This window comes from Procambarus clarkii, chromosome 92 (assembly GCF_040958095.1).
Source record: "Procambarus clarkii isolate CNS0578487 chromosome 92, FALCON_Pclarkii_2.0, whole genome shotgun sequence".
Classification (NCBI taxonomy): Eukaryota; Metazoa; Arthropoda; class Malacostraca; order Decapoda; family Cambaridae; genus Procambarus; species Procambarus clarkii.
In genome coordinates, this window is record NC_091241.1 from 13,162,565 (window position 1) to 13,181,958 (window position 19,394).

Here is a 19,394-nt window from a genome sequence, read left to right on the forward strand (position 1 = left end):
GTAGCCCAATTCGCTATTTGTAGCCCAATCTGGCACCACTGTTGTCATCGACTCTCACACCTTTATGAATTCAAACAAATCAAAGAGTGTATTTATGAATGGTTGTACATCTCTTGGTTGGGAAAGTTGACATGGAAAATTACAGCTCATTAATGACGCATTAGTCACAGGAGCAGTATTGTGCGTAGACATTGTCATAATGTTAATTAACACAGATTATACAATTATTAGCGCTGAATGTTCTTTAGGTAAAGAGATTTTATGTGTGTGTATCTTTTAACAATTGCAATGTATTTTGTTCGAGAAACTGTTTGCACAGCCATTTTATTCAATTTTTCTTTAGATTTGCAAAGATTGATTGATGAAGATTAAGCCACCCAGGAGGTGACACGGGCATGAGTGACACAGGCATATTATATATATATATATATATATATATATATATATATATATATATATATATATATATATATATATATATATATATATATATTTGTGAACTAAAGTCTTTGAAAATGTAATAAGTTTTACGAAACGCGCCCGTGTCGCGTCAGACTAGAAATAAAAATGAATTTTGGAGAATTAATTTTTGATTTACCTCCAACAGTGAAGCGTAATGTACGAAAGATTGAGAAAATTCGTGTTAGAATTATTAATCTTACTTTTTCGGTCATATTTAATAATATATATATATATATATATATATATATATATATAGCTTTTATAAGCTTTTATATATATATATATATATCAGTCTTTTGTTGACAAAGGCTTTAACAAAGCCGAAACGTTCACCTCATTTCATATTTCTCTGTGGATTTTCCGCATATATATATATATATATATATATATATATATATATATATATATATATATATATATATATATATATATATATATATATGAATAAAAACTCACACCCCAGAAGTGACTCGAACCCATACTCCCAGAAGCAACGCAACTGGTAACTACAGGGCGCCTTAATCCGCTTGACCATCACGGCCGTCAAAAGGAAGTGATAGCCGAGGCTATTTGAGCCACTTCCCCGATGGCAACTCGGATGGTAATCTTGGGCATAGCATTTCACCAAATCACCTCATTCTTTGGGGCACACGTGAGGAACACAAATGCGAACAAGCCTGAATGGTCCCCAGGACTATATGCGAATGAAAACTCACACCCCAGAAGTGACTCGAACCCATACTCCCAGAAGCAACGCAACTGGTAACTACAGGGCGCCTTAATCCGCTTGACCATCACGGCCGTCAAAAGGAAGTGATAGCCGAGGCTATTTGAGCCACTTCCCCGACGGCAACTCGGATGGTAATCTTGGGCATAGCATTTCACCAAATCACCTCATTCTTTGGGGCACACGTGAGGAACACAAATGCGAACAAGCCTGAATGGTCCCCAGGACTATATGCGAATGAAAACTCACACCCCAGAAGTGACTCGAACCCATACTCCCAGAAGCAACGCAACTGGTAACTACAGGGCGCCTTAATCCGCTTGACCATCACGGCCGTCAAAAGGAAGTGATAGCCGAGGCTATTTGAGCCACTTCCCCGACGGCAACTCGGATGGTAATCTTGGGCATAGCATTTCACCAAATCACCTCATTCTTTGGGGCACACGTGAGGAACACAAATGCGAACAAGCCTGAATGGTCCCCAGGACTATATGCGAATGAAAACTCACACCCCAGAAGTGACTCGAACCCATACTCCCAGAAGCAACGCAACTGGTAACTACAGGGCGCCTTAATCCGCTTGACCATCACGACCGTCAAAAGGAAGTGATAGCCGAGGCTATTTGAGCCACTTCCCCGACGGCAACTCGGATGGTAATCTTGGGCATAGCATTTCACCAAATCACCTCATTCTTTGGGGCACACGTGAGGAACACAAATGCGAACAAGCCTGAATGGTCCCCAGGACTATATGCGAATGAAAACTCACACCCCAGAAGTGACTCGAACCCATACTCCCAGAAGCAACGCAACTGGTAACTACAGGGCGCCTTAATCCGCTTGACCATCACGGCCGTCAAAAGGAAGTGATAGCCGAGGCTATTTGAGCCATTTCATTCGCATATAGTTCTGGGGACCATTCAGGCTTGTTCGCATTTGTGTTCCTCACGTGTGCCCCAAAGAATGAGGTGATTTGGTGAAATGCTATGCCCAAGATTACCATCCGAGTTGCCGTCGGGGAAGTGGCTCAAATAGCCTCGGCTATCACTTCCTTTTGACGGCCGTGATGGTCAAGCGGATTAAGGCGCCCTGTAGTTACCAGTTGCGTTGCTTCTGGGAGTATGGGTTCGAGTCACTTCTGGGGTGTGAGTTTTCATTCGCATATAGTCCTGGGGACCATTCAGGCTTGTTCGCATTTGTGTTCCTCACGTGTGCCCCAAAGAATGAGGTGATTTGGTGAAATGCTATGCCCAAGATTACCATCCGAGTTGCCGTCGGGGAAGTGGCTCAAATAGCCTCGGCTATCACTTCCTTTTGACGGCCGTGATGGTCAAGCGGATTAAGGCGCCCTGTAGTTACCAGTTGCGTTGCTTCTGGGAGTATGGGTTCGAGTCACTTCTGGGGTGTGAGTTTTCATTCGCATATAGTCCTGGGGACCATTCAGGCTTGTTCGCATATATATATATATATATATATATATATATATATATATATATATATATATATATATATATATATATATATATATATACTAATATATATATATATATATATATATATATATATATATATATATATATATATATATATATATATATATATATATATTAGTATATTTTGGTAGCAGTCTTTCCTGTAGACATATATTATTAAATATGACCGAAAAAGTAAGATTAATAATTCTAACACGAATTTTCTCAATTCTTCGTACATTACGCTTCACTGTTGGAGGTAGATCAAAAATCAATTCTCCAAAATTCATTTTTATTTCTAGTCTGACGCGACACGGGCGCGTTTCGTAAAACTTATTACATTTTCAAAGACTTTAGTTCACAAAAACACAACTGATTAGAACTTACGTATCTCTGATTTTATATCTACATTTGAGTGAGGTGGGAGGGGTGATGTGGCATTAACACAAGACAGAACAAGAGGGGATATTAATAGGGTATTAAAAGTATCAACACAAGACAGAACACAAACAATGGGTATTTCTAGATGTAACAGTCATGGAAAAGGGCGGAGGTTTCCACACTGCAGTCTACACTAAGGAAACAAACATAGGAATGTGCCTAAATGCCAACAGCGACTGCCCTGACAGGTACAAGAGGAGTGTTGTTAACGCATATGTCGACCGTGCTCTCAGCCACAGCTCAGAATGGAAGCAAGTCGACGAAGAACTCTGTAGGGTAAGGCAGGTCCTAGTCAATAACGGCTTCTCCAATGGTTTCATCGAAGACATCATAAGAAGGAAAGTGAAAAGCCATGCAACCTCTGAAGAGACAACTAACACAACACCTATACCCCCTATTAGACTATTTTACAGGAACTTCTTTTCCACAGCTCATAAAACGGAAGAAAGGGTCCTGAAAGATATTGTTAATAGAAACGTTATCCCTACAGACAAAAGTCAGAGGATACAACTGACGATTTACTATAAAACCAGAAAAACGGCCAGCCTTCTCATGAGAAACTCTTCAGACACAAAACAGAACGCTTTAAAAGAGACTAACGTCGTCTATGCCTTCAAATGCCCACTTGGGGACTGTAAGCTCCAAAAAACCCAGTATATAGGCAAGACAACAACATCTCTTTCTAGGCGTTTAACGATGCATAAGCAACAGGGCTCCATTAAGGAACATATAATCTCTTCCCACAACCAAACCATCGCCAGAGAAATCCTAGTAAACAACACAGAAATCATCGATAGATACAGCGATAGCAGGCGGCTTGACGTTTGCGAGGCACTACACATCAAGAAGTCAACACCAGCAATCAACAGCCAATTATTGCACAACTATATTCTACCCACCTCAAGACTCCGCTCCAATACAGAAGCATCAAGAAATATGGACCAATAGGCTTTCTACAAACACTTCTATTCAATACCCATTGTTTGTGTTCTGTCTTGTGTTGATACTTTTAATACCCTATTAATATCCCCTCTTGTTCTGTCTTGTGTTAATGCCACATCACCCCTCCCACCTCACTCAAATGTAGATATAAAATCAGAGATACGTAAGTTCTAATCAGTTGTGTTTTTGTGAACTAAAGTCTTTGAAAATGTAATAAGTTTTACGAAACGCGCCCGTGTCGCGTCAGACTAGAAATAAAAATGAATTTTGGAGAATTGATTTTTGATCTACCTCCAACAGTGAAGCGTAATGTACGAAAGATTGAGAAAATTCGTGTTAGAATTATTAATCTTACTTTTTCGGTCATATTTAATAATATATATATATATATATATATATATATATATATATATATATATATATATATATATATATATATATATATATATACTGCATTACTATACCATCCAGAAAGTTCACTTCAGAATTACTAACAGGTAAATGGCTACTAGAAAAAAAATTGTACAATAGTCCTTTTCCAAAGTGACCTCACTCCTCCCCAACTTATCATTTTATAAGCTCTATCCCTGTTAGATGTGACAAAGCCTTTTACAAGCAGTACCTTATCTGCAATGGTGTACGATTCTCTTGGTGATTCCCTGTATTGCCAGTACTTTGTGTTCACTTCACTCAAACCAACACCTTTGTGCATGTAATTATTCTGCAACAAAATACTGTAAAAATATTTAGATTTTCAGACTTGAGGCCAGCAAAAAAAAAGAGAGACAAATACTGAGAATATCCACAAACCTGGGCTCAGTATTGGGACGTGGGCTGAAGATATTGTTGGAGTTGGGAAAGGTGATGGAGGCGCTCATGGGTAGATAATTGTCACCATACTCAGAAGACGGAGGTTGAGGGGAAGGTGTTCCGGGGCCCTCCGGAGAGTACTCGAGTCCTGCTGGAGGTCTGTGTGCTGTGTTGCTCCCGCCTTGTGGTCCCTCACCTGCACGCTGCGTCATATAACTTTACACTCAACAACAGACAACTTTGGGTGGATATATAGGAGCTGCCTCGTATGGGCCAATAGGGCTTCTGCAGCCACCCTTATTAAAATGAATTTTTATTCTTATGTTAACTTTTGATAATTATATAAATATATCTCTACTTAATGAACATTAAACTGCTTGAATAATAGAATTATAAGCGTCCTATATTTTTACGAGAAATTTTAATTAAAGAAAAAAGTATTATTTCCGGCAACTACCATTTTCATTTTCAATAAATACAATATTAAGTTACAAAAGTTGCTTATAGAAGAACAGAAGCGTTTAAGTATAGAATTAGAGTTATAGGTCTTATTCGTTGGTGATTTAAATAAATCATTACAGTTGTGGCTGTACTGAAAAATATCGTAATCTTTAACATTTTGTACTTCTTCAAATATTTGTAAGTGAATGATAGTAAATTTGTCAAACATGATCATCCTTTTGTAAAATAATGTTGTGAGCAGCCTAGCCCGCCTTCTTGAGTGACGGTCCTCACAGTAACTACCTGGCCGGAAGTACCAGTAAGGAGTGATGTGGACCACCAGAAAGTTCATTTTTTGTACCTTCAGTTTTATTATCCGCCCAAAACTAAAGCTATAAACCAAACAGTTTGTCCAGATACAGTAATACAAGATCAGTCCACTTTCTGGTGGAGCATCACTACATACTATGGTGCTGTCCATACTTGTCACACTTGTCAGAAGTACTGCCACTTCAGGAGGATGGGTTGCGTTAATGTGTGTTTTCCAAGCTGAATATGAATGACATTTACGATTATCGCTTTAAGTATGATATTCAACAGTTTTCCTAAAACTACCTGGAAGATAGACGAAAGAGTTCTATCCCTGTTTTTAAATACACACTCGCAGTCCTCTTCAATTATGACACACTGCCCCATTCTAATTATTTTAAACATTAAACTCCCTACGTCTGAGATCATCCCAGACGTAGGTTCGAACCCTCATCACGGCCCTTGTGGATTTGTTCATAAAGTTTAAATAAACATTTCGAATGAGACTCTTTTTTGATTACCTGAATGTTGACGTAATGGGTGTTGGGTGAATGACCTTGGCGGATGTGGTCGATGTCAGGGTTGGCCAACATGGACAGGAAGTCCGTCTCCACCTTGAACCTCTCCTCGTTCATGCGCTGATAAGGGTCGTTAAGAGCCGCGTACTCCTTGGAAGGAAGAAATATCACATACAGAAGATGAGTCACAATAACGTGGCTAAAGTAAGTTGACCAGACCACACACTAGAAGGTGAAGGGACGACGACGTTTCGGTCCGTCCTGAACCATTCTCAAGTCAAACAAAGAAATATCATTATCCCCTGATCTCTTCAGACAAGAACCGCGTTTTTTTTAAGTCTTAATAGTTACCAAGATCCGGCCACTCATATCACAAATATATGACAGCAATTTCTCATACTTATACTCATTATTTTAGTAAATTTATATTTATTTTATCCTGTCGCGAGAATTGAACCCGGGACCTTTCGGCAACGACCTTACTACACTAAGCACTGCATTACATGTCAATATTGTACTTTATTAACTGCTAGAGAATAAGGCTGCATGATGAACACTACCACAGACTGCTAGAGAATAAGGCTACATGATGAACACTACCACAGACTGCTAGAGAATAAGGCTACATGATGAACACTACCACAGACTGCTAGAGAATAAGGCTACATGATGAACACTACCACAGACTGCTAGAGAATAAGGCTACATGATGAACACTACCACAGACTGGTAGAGAATAAGGCTACATGATGAACACTACCACAGACTGCTAGAGAATAAGGCTACATGATGAACACTACCACAGACTGCTAGAGAATAAGGCTACATGATGAACACTACCACAGACTGGTAGAGAATAAGGCTACATGATGAACACTACCACAGACTGCTAGAGAATAAGGCTACATGATGAACACTACCACAGACTGCTAGAGAATAAGGCTACATGATGAACACTACCACAGACTGCTAGAGAATAAGGCTACATGATGAACACTACCACAGACTGGTAGAGAATAAGGCTACATGATGAACACTACCACAGACTGCTAGAGAATAAGGCTACATGATGAACACTACCACAGACTGCTAGAGAATAAGGCTACATTTTGAATACTACCACAGACTGCTAGAGAATAAGGCTACATGATGAACACTACCACAGACTGCTAGAGAATAAGGCTACATGATGAACACTACCACAGACTGGTAGAGAATAAGGCTACATGATGAACACTACCACAGACTGCTAGAGAATAAGGCTACATGATGAACACTACCACAGACTGCTAGAGAATAAGGCTACATGATGAACACTACCACAGACTGGTAGAGAATAAGGCTACATGATGAACACTACCACAGACTGCTAGAGAATAAGGCTACATGATGAACACTACCACAGACTGCTAGAGAATAAGGCTACATGATGAACACTACCACAGACTGCTAGAGAATAAGGCTACATGATGAACACTACCACAGACTGCTAGAGAATAAGGCTACATGATGAACACTACCACAGACTGCTAGAGAATAAGGCTACATGATGAACACTACCACAGACTGGTAGAGAATAAGGCTACATGATGAACACTACCACAGACTGCTAGAGAATAAGGCTACATGATGAACACTACCACAGACTGCTAGAGAATAAGGCTACATGATGAACACTACCACAGACTGCTAGAGAATAAGGCTACATGATGAACACTACCACAGACTGGTAGAGAATAAGGCTACATGATGAACACTACCACAGACTGGTAGAGAATAAGGCTACATGATGAACACTACCACAGACTGCTAGAGAATAAGGCTACATGATGAACACTACCACAGACTGCTAGAGAATAAGGCTACATGATGAACACTACCACAGACTGGTAGAGAATAAGGCTACATGATGAACACTACCACAGACTGCTAGAGAATAAGGCTACATGATGAACACTACCACAGACTGGTAGAGAATAAGGCTACATGATGAACACTACCACAGACTGGTAGAGAATAAGGCTACATGATGAACACTACCACAGACTGGTAGAGAATAAGGCTACATGATGAACACTACCACAGACTGCTAGAGAATAAGGGTGTATGATCTTCTTGAGGTTATCTTGAGATGATTTCGGGGCTTTAGTGTCCCCGCGGCCCGGTCCTCGACCAGGCCTCCACCCCCAGGAAGCAGCCCGTGACAGCTGACTAACTCCCAGGTACCTATTTACTGCTAGGTAACAGGGGCATTCAGGGTGAAAGAAACATTGCCCATTTGTTTCTGCCTCGTGCGGGAATCGAACCCGTGCCACAGAATTACGAGTCCTGCGCGCTATCCACCAGGCTACGAGGCACCTAAACACAGGCACCTAAACACTATGATGAACACTACCACAGACTGGTAGAGAATAAGGCTGCATTATGAACACTACAGCAGACTGGTAAAGAATAAGGCTACATGATGAACACTACCACAGATGTGAGCTTACTGTTCTAAGATTTGAGTGCATTAGCTCCCCCAAGACGCTGGCGGCGTCGAAGAAGCTGGGCCGGTTCCTTGGCTCCAACGCCCAACACTCCAACATCAAGTCATAACTGGGAAAAAATATTAATGCTGAAAATATTAACTTATGGACACAACGATTTACAACAAAAACGTTCCACAGTCTCATTATTAAGGTCAGGGAAGGTGTTGTGTATGTAGGGATTCCAGGAGTATATTGAGATCTGGTGTTATACTGGATAATATACTCGTCTCGCTGCCTCAAGGTTTGCCAGCTTGGCAATATATCCTTGTACTTACATCTTGTGGTTAGCGTATTTTGGCTTCGCCATCCTATGGCCACTCTCAAGTAGCTGGAGAAAGTCCTTGTCAACTTCAATACCAGGGTAAGGAATGGATCCCAGGGTAAAGAGTTCCCACATAGTGATGCCGAAGGCCCAAACGTCGCTCTGAACACTGAAGGAGAGGTCCCGGATGGCTTCCACTGACAGCCACTTAATAGGCATTAAATCCTACAAGAGAAGCGCAAATAACAAGAACTTGTCAATGAATATTAACTGACAATTTATGCCGACTGTCCATAGAACTTGGGTTAACATACGAGCAAAATATTCTACATGTACTTATCCAACCACTTCCATTCGTGTACTTATCCATCTACTCCCAATCATGGACTTCTTCCCGCACTCAACCCGTGCGTGAAACTCTCCTATAGGTTTGCTTCTATGATGTTACATCATAACTTGCTCTCTAACAATATTTTCGAACCAACATGACCTATTTTTATTCTAAATCTAAAATTATCAGTGTTGAATCCATTATTTCCTGTTCTATTTTTGTTTATATTTATAAAATGCTGTTTATATAATCCATATTATACCCTTGTTATCCATGTGTACACCTGTGTCATGTTTCCTCTTGCTCTATACATTCCTGGGGAATGTTATACTGTAGACTAAGTTTTCTTAATCTTTTTAGCTATCATGTTTTAAAACCATAATAGCTGTATACAAGTGTGACCAAGTTAGGTTTACATATAACCTGCCAAATACATGGCATAGGCTTCTGCAGCGTTCCTTCCTTACATTCCTATGTTCTAAGTGACCATTCAAAATAATTTATTACCAACTATGTTCCTTCTTTATATTACACCAATACAAAGCTTCACTTTATATATAGAATGAACCATGAAGGTTCAAAACGTTGTGCAAATTGTATAAATAAGTGTAATACATTCTAAAGTAATTCAATTTTTTTCTTCACCTTGAAATAACGAAAATGAGTTTTGGAGAATTCCTATTTTAGCTAAGCCCTGATGCTAGGAAAATAGTTAGAGGGATATATATATATATATATATATATATATATATATATATATATATATATATGTCGTACCTAGTAGCCAGAACGCACTTCTCAGCCTACTATGCAAGGCCCGATTTGCCTAATAAGCCAAGTTTCCATGAATTAATTGTGTTTCGACAACCTAACCTACCTAACCTAACCTAACCTAACTTTTTTGGCTACCTAACCTAACCTAACCTATAAAGATAGGTTAGGTTAGGTTAGGTAGGGTTGGTTAGGTTCGGTCATATATCTACGTTAATTTTAACTCCAATAAAAAAATATTTACCTCATATATAATGAAATGGGTAGCTTTATCATTTCATAAGAAAAAAATTAGAGAAAATATATTAATTCAGGAAAACTTGGCTTATTAGGCAAATCGGGCCTTGCATAGTAGGCTGAGAAGTGCGTTCTGGCTACTAGGTACGACATATATATATATATATATATATATATATATATATATATATATATATATATATATATATATATATATATATATATATATATATCGTGTCTGTATTCAAATGTACGATTAACAACAGAGCCAAAAAAAATTATATACATACATCGCCCTGCTTCATGTAGATGTCTTTCTTATACATGTCTCGGGATAGACCAAAGTCACTGATCTTGACGATGTTGTGGTCTGCTAGGAGAAGGTTCCTAGCCGCTAGGTCCCCGTGAAGCACCTGCCGGTGATCTCTTTCTTAATCTTTATTTTCTCTCTTTATTAAATAATATATAAATTAAAACGCTGCCCGAAACGCTTTGCGTAATAGTGGCTTTAGGCATTGTATGTACTAGCTCTATCTATAAATCCATCAACTTTTTATCTTACCTTGTATGTATGTACCTTACCTGAATACAAAATTTAATTTAATTTAATTTAATAAAATATACCATTTAAAGGTTATTGATATACACATCAATTTACAAGGAAAATACTATATTACATGTAGTTTATATGTTTATGTCAACGACTAATTTTCTCCGGAATATACACAACAGCCGGCAAACTCCTAGGCGGCTATTTACTTCTGGGTGAACAGATGCATTAGACATACCATCACATACAATGAGCCTTAAACTCCAAATGTTATACTTGATCCTGCCTTGCAAGAACTTCAATATTTTGTCGACTGCTGTTTCTTAACTTGCATATTATTGGGGAGTCCTGTATACTCATATTAGGAAAGTATGGGAAAAACATGGCAGAGTGATGTTAAGATGGGTTGCATGATCACTTAGCATGATCGGAGTGAGTATACTAATATGATCTGAAAGAGTATCCTAGTATGATCTTCTGCAGGAGTATCCTAGCATGATCTGAAGGAGTATCCTAGTATGATCTTCTGCAGGAGTATCCTAGCATGATCTGAAGGAGTATCCTAGTATGATCTGCAGGAGTATCCTAGCATGATCTGAAGGAGTATACTAGCATGATCTGAAGGAGTATCCTAGTATGATCTTCTGCAGGAGTATCCTAGCATGATCTGAAGGAGTATACTAGCATGATCTGAAGGAGTATCCTAGTATGATCTTCTGCAGGAGTATCCTAGCATGATCTGAAGGAGTATCCTAGTATGATCTGCAGGAGTATCCTAGCATGATCTGAAGGAGTATACTAGCATGATCTGAAGGAGTATCCTAGTATGATCTTCTGCAGGAGTATCCTAGCATGATCTGAAGGAGTATACTAGCATGATCTGAAGGAGTACACTATCATGATTTGATGGAGTATGCTAGTATGATCTTCCGCAGGAGTATCCTAGTATTATAACGCGGAGGAACGATCAAGTGGAAAGGGCCAAGCCATTATGACTATACAGCACTGGGAAGAGGTCAGTATAAAGATTAGGGATGGGACGGGGGGTAAGGAATGATGCCCAACCACTTGGAGGGTCGGGGATTGAACGCCGACCTGCATGAAGCGAGACATAGATATAACACAGTAGTACAATATGCTACTGCCACCGAGTATAACCCTAAATGACTGATTCATAATTTATGGGAACACAGTGAAACTGGTCACCGTCACCTGTAATTCTAGTGAGAACTGCAAATTAGTTAAGACAGCTGGGATTTTACTGGCTAAACAGGTAAGGGAATAGAGCCATGAGGTGTAAGGAAATCAGTCCACCTGGCCGCCTACAGACATGCACCTGGAACCTATAATTTGGGGCGTGGCCTTTCAGTGATAACCTTCCCTCATTATAGAACAGCCTATCTTGGATTTTAACTGGAAGAGTCCTGCCCTAAAAGGCCCTCCCTATCCATTAATCGCCTCTGACCATTCGAGATTACAAGACCAGTTGTCAAGAGTGCCTGAGAACTGAGGTCACTGCTCTGGAATGTGAGCCTTGTGGGACAGTCGTGAGTGAGGGCCATGTGGTTTCACAGTTCATTGACTCTGATCCTTAGATGTCTGAAAAACATGTAACCCAGACGTGTAACTGCCAAACCATACTTCAAGCTGTCAACAGTATCAACCTACACCCTTCTTCATGATTGATTGATTGATAAAGATTAAGCCACCCAAAAGGTGGCACGGGCATGAATAGCCCGTAAGTGGTGGCCCTTTTGAGCCATTACCAATATCAAGAGCTGATACTGGAGATCTGTGGAGGTGTGACTGCACCCTGTGTGACGGGAGATGTCTCTCGTGCTCCCTCCCCCCTTCCTCATGAATTTGAGAAGGTTATTAACCTCAGACCACCTCACCCAGAACCTCACGCTCTCAAGCATCTGTCCCCAGAAATGGGCATCTCACCTGGCAGACCCATCACTGGATAAACACAGGTGAAGTGAAAAAATGGTCTCAAATTTAGAAAACTTGTACATCTTGGCGCTACCCACAAAAGGCACCATCTCTTAAAAAGGTCAGCATCATAACCCCTTTGACTGTTACCATGACCTTATGCAGGAATATTTTAGCATGATCGGCAGGAGTATCCTAGCATGATCTGCAGAAGTATCGTAGCCTAACCTTCTTTGGGAGTATCCTAGCATTACCTCTGGGAGTACCTTAACATGACCTACTTGCCTCTTCAGCTATACAAGTCCCTACCTTCCTGCTAGTGAGATAGTTCATGCCTTGAGCGACCTGCCAGGCCCAGTTCACGAGGTCACTGGTAGCGAAGGGCGCTGACACTCCGGGTACCTTGCCGATGTCACACCCGAACGGATCGGATACATAACCATTACGGCCTTCCGGAGATGCTGTGGAACACAATACATAACTTTATTATCATAAGACAAAGATTTCCAGAGAAGAGGTACAATAATAAATCAAGGAAATATATAAATTTGATTAGAGCATAGATCCCTGTTACAAAATGAGGCTACCACGGTGGGGAGGGGGCCTCGTCATACTGCTGCTTCACGTGGAGGTCTTGTGGTATCTCTCAAAGGTTAATTATGTTTAAATTTCATGCTCTGTAACAATAAACGGGCTCACCATAGCCCGTGCTGCTTAGAACTTTTTGTTCCAGGTGACGAATCTTTAACAACAACATCTGTAATAATATGAAACACTTGTTTACTAAGAATTATACTACTGTATATGTAATGTAGTATTTCCTTGTAAAATTGATGTATATATATATATATATATGATTTATATTGTGTATTATTAAATAAAGATAAAAAAAAAGTCACAGGTTTACATTAGGCAAAAAATATACAATTTCGTATAATATAAAATATTTTATATAACTTTTTTTTTACTTGAAATGCTGTAGTTATTATGTTTAAATACTTGCACAACGTCTTGTATTACAAATTAATTATTGAGAAGTGCACAATGTTTTACCATGATGACCAAAGCACACATCAGAAGATGAAAAAAAGACGACGTTTCGGTCCGTCCTGGAGCCAGATTCATGAAAGCACTTACGCAAGCACTTACGAACGTGTACATCTTTCCACAATCTTTGACGGCTTTGGTTACATTTATTAAACAGTTTACAAGCATGAAAACTTCCCATTCAACTGTTGTTATTGTTATAAACAGCCACCTGCTGGTTCGCAGCTCATTAACTGTTTACTAATTGGAAACAAAGCCGCCAAAGATTGAGAAAAGATGTACAGGTTCGTAAGTGCTTGCGTAAGTGCTTTCGTGAATCTGTCCCCTGGACCATTATCAGTCGTGTGTGTATTCATCAAACGAGACACGACTTGATAATGGTCCAGGACGGATTCAAACGTCGTCGTTTCTTCATATTCTGATGCATAGTTTGGTCATCATATCTTCAGCCACGTTATTGTAACTCATCGTTTGCTACCATGATCATGATTTCCAGAAGTTTTGAAGGGATTATTCTACTGTAAAATAGTAATGCAAAAAAGTGAAAATATCAGGAGTGGCCTGAGAATGAAGAAAGGTCCAGACAGGTAAGTAGGTGGAATACTGGAGGCAATTGTACCAATGCTCACCTGACACCAAGATATAAGGCTCACAGTAACTACTGATATGTAAATGTTTATGAAAGTGCTACAGACCACAGGGTGAATGTCAGGCGCAACCACATACATTCTTACCCAGTTCGTGCCCTGGACATGGAGGGTCGACTGGGCACTAATTCTTAACTATTCGCCTCTGTTCACCCAGCAGTAATTGGGGACCTAGTTGTAAGCCGATTGCAGGGTCGTGTTCCAGGAAAAGCTAGTAGGTAAGGCTTAAGATGAGCTATGGGAAGGAAAAGCTCTAAACCGGTTAACAGGACTCAGAAATCATCTACTCCTGTACCCCACCTGTGTAGAATACAAATAATACAAAAAGTCTTTCCAGTGATACAAAGTACCAGTTCCTCCGAGCTCAACTCTCGCAAAGATCTTGATTTCTTATTTGATTTTCCTTGATCTTGATCTTAAATCAAGATCTTGATTTTCTGGGAATTCTCATTATCTACCGATGTAGACCTGACCAAATGTAAACTGTCAACAAAATTATTCGCACACCCTCCGTCACTATGTGATGGAGTGCGAAAAGATACGTGAAATTAGAGACAATTCTATAATCAATGATGTGTAAATATTTCATTCAAAATTATCTGCTACCAGAAATTTTAGCCAAATATCCCCAGTTTGCTAGCTGTAGGTAGTAACTAAGTGATTGTAACCTATCCACCGCTGCCCACTGGATGGGGGGCGGTGTGCAGAACAAACATATCAATTGTGACACTAGCTCTCCACATGTCAGTTGCTTAAGTTAGAAACTACTTGTGGTCGATCTCGAACCCAATGTTGATGTGACGACTTATACTGAATTTTGTAACTAGCTCATCAAGATTGTAACTTGCTTAGCTAAATGAATTGTTGGGTTCAGTCCCTGAGCCCATTATGTGCCTCTGTAACCCTTTCCACTACCGCCCACAAGAATGGGTATGGGGTGCATAATAAATGAACTAAACTAACTTATTTTGTCTGAAACACTTCATTTTTTATGACAGCTGCAAATGTTAACATTTGCAATTACTCGTTCGTAATACAAACCTGGTGGTTGTTCTGATGAAGACATCTGTGATGAAGAAAATGCAGTCGAGTCTGTGTTCATGCCGAGTAGATCTGAAGAGGCGGAGGAAACTGCCTGCATGTTCTCGGTGCCCTTCTCTAGCTCTGTCTGAGGTCGACCACAGCAAGTGTCTTCTGAGGCCTTACGAGGAGGGACGCTAGCTATCTTATTATCCTCTGAAGCCTCATGAGCAGGAATGCTCACTATGTTGTTATTCTCTGAAACCTCATGAGGAACGCTCATCATCTTGTTATCCTCTGAAGCCTCATGAGGAGGAATGCTCACTATGTTGTTATTCTCTGAAACCTCATGAGGAGGAATGCTCACCATCTTGTTATCCTCTGAAGCCTCATGAGGAACGCTCATCATCTTGATATCCTCTGAAGCCTCATGAGAAAGACGATTAAAAAAATTATAGAGAGGATTTTGAACTTGTTGCCTGGGTTGGCTAATGATTGTGGCTGGAGACAGGGAACAGTCCGTAGTCGAGGAGGCGAAGGCTTCGTCTGCCCGACTCCCGGGAGGTGAAGTCAACTTCGAGGAAGGAAACGCTGCAGGCACGGATAGTGTTCTCTCACTTCTAGCGGCTTGAGTGCTGTTCCTTCTGCTCAGTACATATAAATATAAAAATGTTATCATGAGCAACGTATAACATAAATAGAATTTGAACTGGCTACGGAAGGAATGTACAAATTATGGAATGTTGTTGTTCCCAACAAAGTTCACGTTATCTACTCACGATTGCCGATCCCGGGTTCGATTCCCGGCGGAACAGATATGGTTGGCCACTTTTCACCTAATGCCTCTGTTCACCTGGCAATAAATAGTTACACGGGAGTTAGACAACTATAATTGTAGGCTTTCATCTTAGGAAGGGTCAGTAGTTTGACCTTGGAGAGACCTCGATACAAGCCTAAAGTGAATCTATACACAGGCATTCTGTTCCCCCACAACTGGACTTAAATTAATAATTAAACTTAATCTTTCCAAGACTTAAATAAGCAATCCTTGACCCAACTTGGAATCTTAGGCCTAATTTAAAACATATATGTACTTTGCTAGGCCTTGGAGGAGCTAGGCTTAATTGGTGGCTTTCTCGGCCCATCCACCAAATAAATAGCACAAAATATTATTATTTTTCCAGCAACAATCTACGTTTTGCACTTCCCTCCATAGTAACTATAGATACTATAATTTTTGGACGACAGGCTGCATGAGACAATATTATTGAGGGTCTGTTTAGGTTTACCATATAATTAGAGTTTACACTCAAGATGCCTGGATGTTTATACCTCAGTAGCTTATATATCAGACCATCCTCCTAAAATTATAGTACCTATAGGAAATATTTGGTCGAATGTGTAGTGATGGACTAGCCAAAACGTAGTATATTAACTTTATAGGCAGAGAAAACATAATAAAAATCAAACTAAATTATTCCTCGGCATAGTATAACACATACATGTACGATACTAGGCTTAAGACAGCGTGCATTAGACCTAGGATTACTTGGACAGGTTAGGTTAGGTTATTTAGTTACATATTCAAAAATGAATTTTGCTAATTCAGCAATATAAAAGTATTTTTTTTTTGGGGGGGGGGGGTCCAAGAGTACATATTTGACCAAATAGTTGCTTGAAGTATTATCACGTAGGAGAATGAACTAAAATTTTATGTGTGACATGATAAACATTGTTTACTTATTTTGGTTAGTTGAGGGTAATGTCCTCCTGAGATGTTTAATGTCTTCGTACATGCATACATTACAAGTATTATCCTATATCCTGAAAGCTGTGACATCATCCTGTATCCTGTACGGACAAAGGTATTATGTCATCTTGTATAGTGAAAGGTGTGATCCCCATCGACCTTTACAAGAGTGCTAAGATAGTGTTATCCTGTACTAGAGCTTGAAGCAGGTAGGTGAATGATAAAGGTGTTGTCCATCAGAGCAGAATACCAAGCAGTGGGGGGAGGAGGTGCCACCTAACCTATCTGTAGCTGGTACTGGCGGACAAAGTACGCTGTACCTCACCTGTAGCTGGTACTGGGGGACACTATACCATCTGCGGCAGGGACCAGCATCATGGGGTCAATGTTGTCAGTGATGGGGTCGACCTGGTTGATAAAGCACTGTCGATGACGATGCATGAAGGAGAGGAGGTTGCCATGGTGACAGTACTCCAGCAGAATCCACAGCTCTCCTAGTTAGGGGAGGAAATATGAAATAATAGGTGTTTCATTGCCCCTGTCAGTCTAGGTTTGAACCTTTCACGGGAGGAGTCCTTTCTGATATAATCGGCTTGCGTGTTTGAGCAACTTAATGTACAATTGTGGCTCGTGTTCTCTCATATAAGTGAATTGTGTCAATGAAAACGAACTTCTAGTCTGTGACTGCTTGGAGCTGATGGGTCATTGGGTGGAAATAGCTTCGGCTACCAATGACTTTTAAGTCTAGCAGCCATTTGATCTGAGTACTGGACTTTTCAAGGTGTTTCATTACCCCTGTCAGTCTAGGTTTTAACCTTTTCACGGGAGGAGTCCCTTCTGGTATACATATACTGGTATATATATATATATATATATATATATATATATATATATATATATATATATATATATATATATATATATATATATATATATATATATAATATATATATATGTGTGTGTGTGTGTGTGTGTGTAATGGTTATAAAATTAACTGACGATGACAAGAGTCAGTAGTTACCTCTGCCAATATTACGGGTGTTGGCTCCCAGGAGGTTGACAATGTTAAGATGCTGGCCAAGATGAATCATTATCTTCAGTTCTATAGCCAGGGCTCGCACCTGCGCCGGATCAGCCTGATTCTTGCACATCTTAATGGCTACAAGAGTCTCGGACTTGGGACCTTCAAGTCCCTTCACCAGCGCTTCTACCACCCGTCCGAATGCTCCACTGCCCAGCTGTTTGCCTGGGAGAGAACAGTCATTATCAGTGTCAGAATTCACATTTTAATTGTAGAGCTGATTTGATTAGGAAGCATATAGGCTACATTACTGTATTTTTGTAGTGAAGATGTCACTTTATTATGGAGTACAGGCTACATTACTGTAATTTTGTCCATGTGAATTAATGCATGTTAAGCTATTGCAAAGTTTATAAAAGTTATTATGTAGTATTTCCTTGTTAAATTTATGTATATATGATTTATATCATATAAATATATCATATTATATCATTTATATCATATTATATCATATATATATAAATTTATGTATATTTGATTTATATTGTATATTATTAAATAAAGATAAAATAATTGTCCCATATGAGCTAGACCCAGCCAAGTATTTCTAAATCCCTACACTAGTCATCTCCACAAGCTGTCTAACAAAAAAAATATTTAGCTTAATAAATTTCAGAAAATTCTGAAATTTCATTCTACAGTTAGAAAAACTTGGTATATGTGGTCTGGAGACGGCAGCAGGTTGAGCACGCATGATTCGCTTCAATGTCCAAAGGGCTTGGAGAAGTTAGAGGGAAGGAAGAAGGGTGAGGAGTTGAAATACTAAGGTAGAAATAGCCTATGTGGATAGAAAATGAGGAAGCTAAAAAAGTTCGGTGGCCTATCCACCACAGGTTGGCTTCGAGCGCTTTTCTTGTTTAACACCCAGAAGAGAGCCACTCTGAAGAGAACCGCCCAGAAGAGAACCACCCAGAAGAGAACCACCCAGAAAAGAACCGCCCAGAAGAGAACCACCCAGAAGAGAACCACCCAGAAAAGAACCGCACAGAAGAGAACCGCCCAGAAGAGAACCACCCAGAAGAGAACCACCCAGAAGAGAACCACCCAGAAGAGAACCACCCAGAAGAGAACCACCCAGAAGAGAACCACCCAGAAGAGAACCACCCAGAAAAG

The 19,394-nt window shown here is 39.9% G+C and overlaps 1 protein-coding gene across 2 annotated transcripts in view; it reads right to left on the reverse strand.

The window, feature by feature from the left end:
• LOC123775024 (platelet-derived growth factor receptor alpha) overlaps positions 1-19,394 on the reverse strand; it is a 48,440-nt gene that overhangs the window by 7,286 nt on the left and 21,760 nt on the right. Inside the window, exons 16-24 of one of the 2 annotated variants that reach the window (XM_069319390.1) lie at positions 18,222-18,446; positions 17,526-17,694; positions 15,472-16,094; positions 13,046-13,197; positions 10,545-10,667; positions 8,929-9,140; positions 8,615-8,720; positions 6,126-6,272; positions 4,855-5,057 (exon numbers count right to left, since the gene is read on the reverse strand). In XM_069319390.1, coding sequence (XP_069175491.1) covers positions 4,855-5,057; positions 6,126-6,272; positions 8,615-8,720; positions 8,929-9,140; positions 10,545-10,667; positions 13,046-13,197; positions 15,472-16,094; positions 17,526-17,694; positions 18,222-18,446 — 1,960 coding nt within the window. Of the gene's footprint in view, positions 1-4,854; positions 5,058-6,125; positions 6,273-8,614; positions 8,721-8,928; positions 9,141-10,544; positions 10,668-13,045; positions 13,198-15,471; positions 16,095-17,525; positions 17,695-18,221; positions 18,447-19,394 lie in introns of those variants that run through there. The other variant, XR_011226038.1, reaches the window with a different exon arrangement.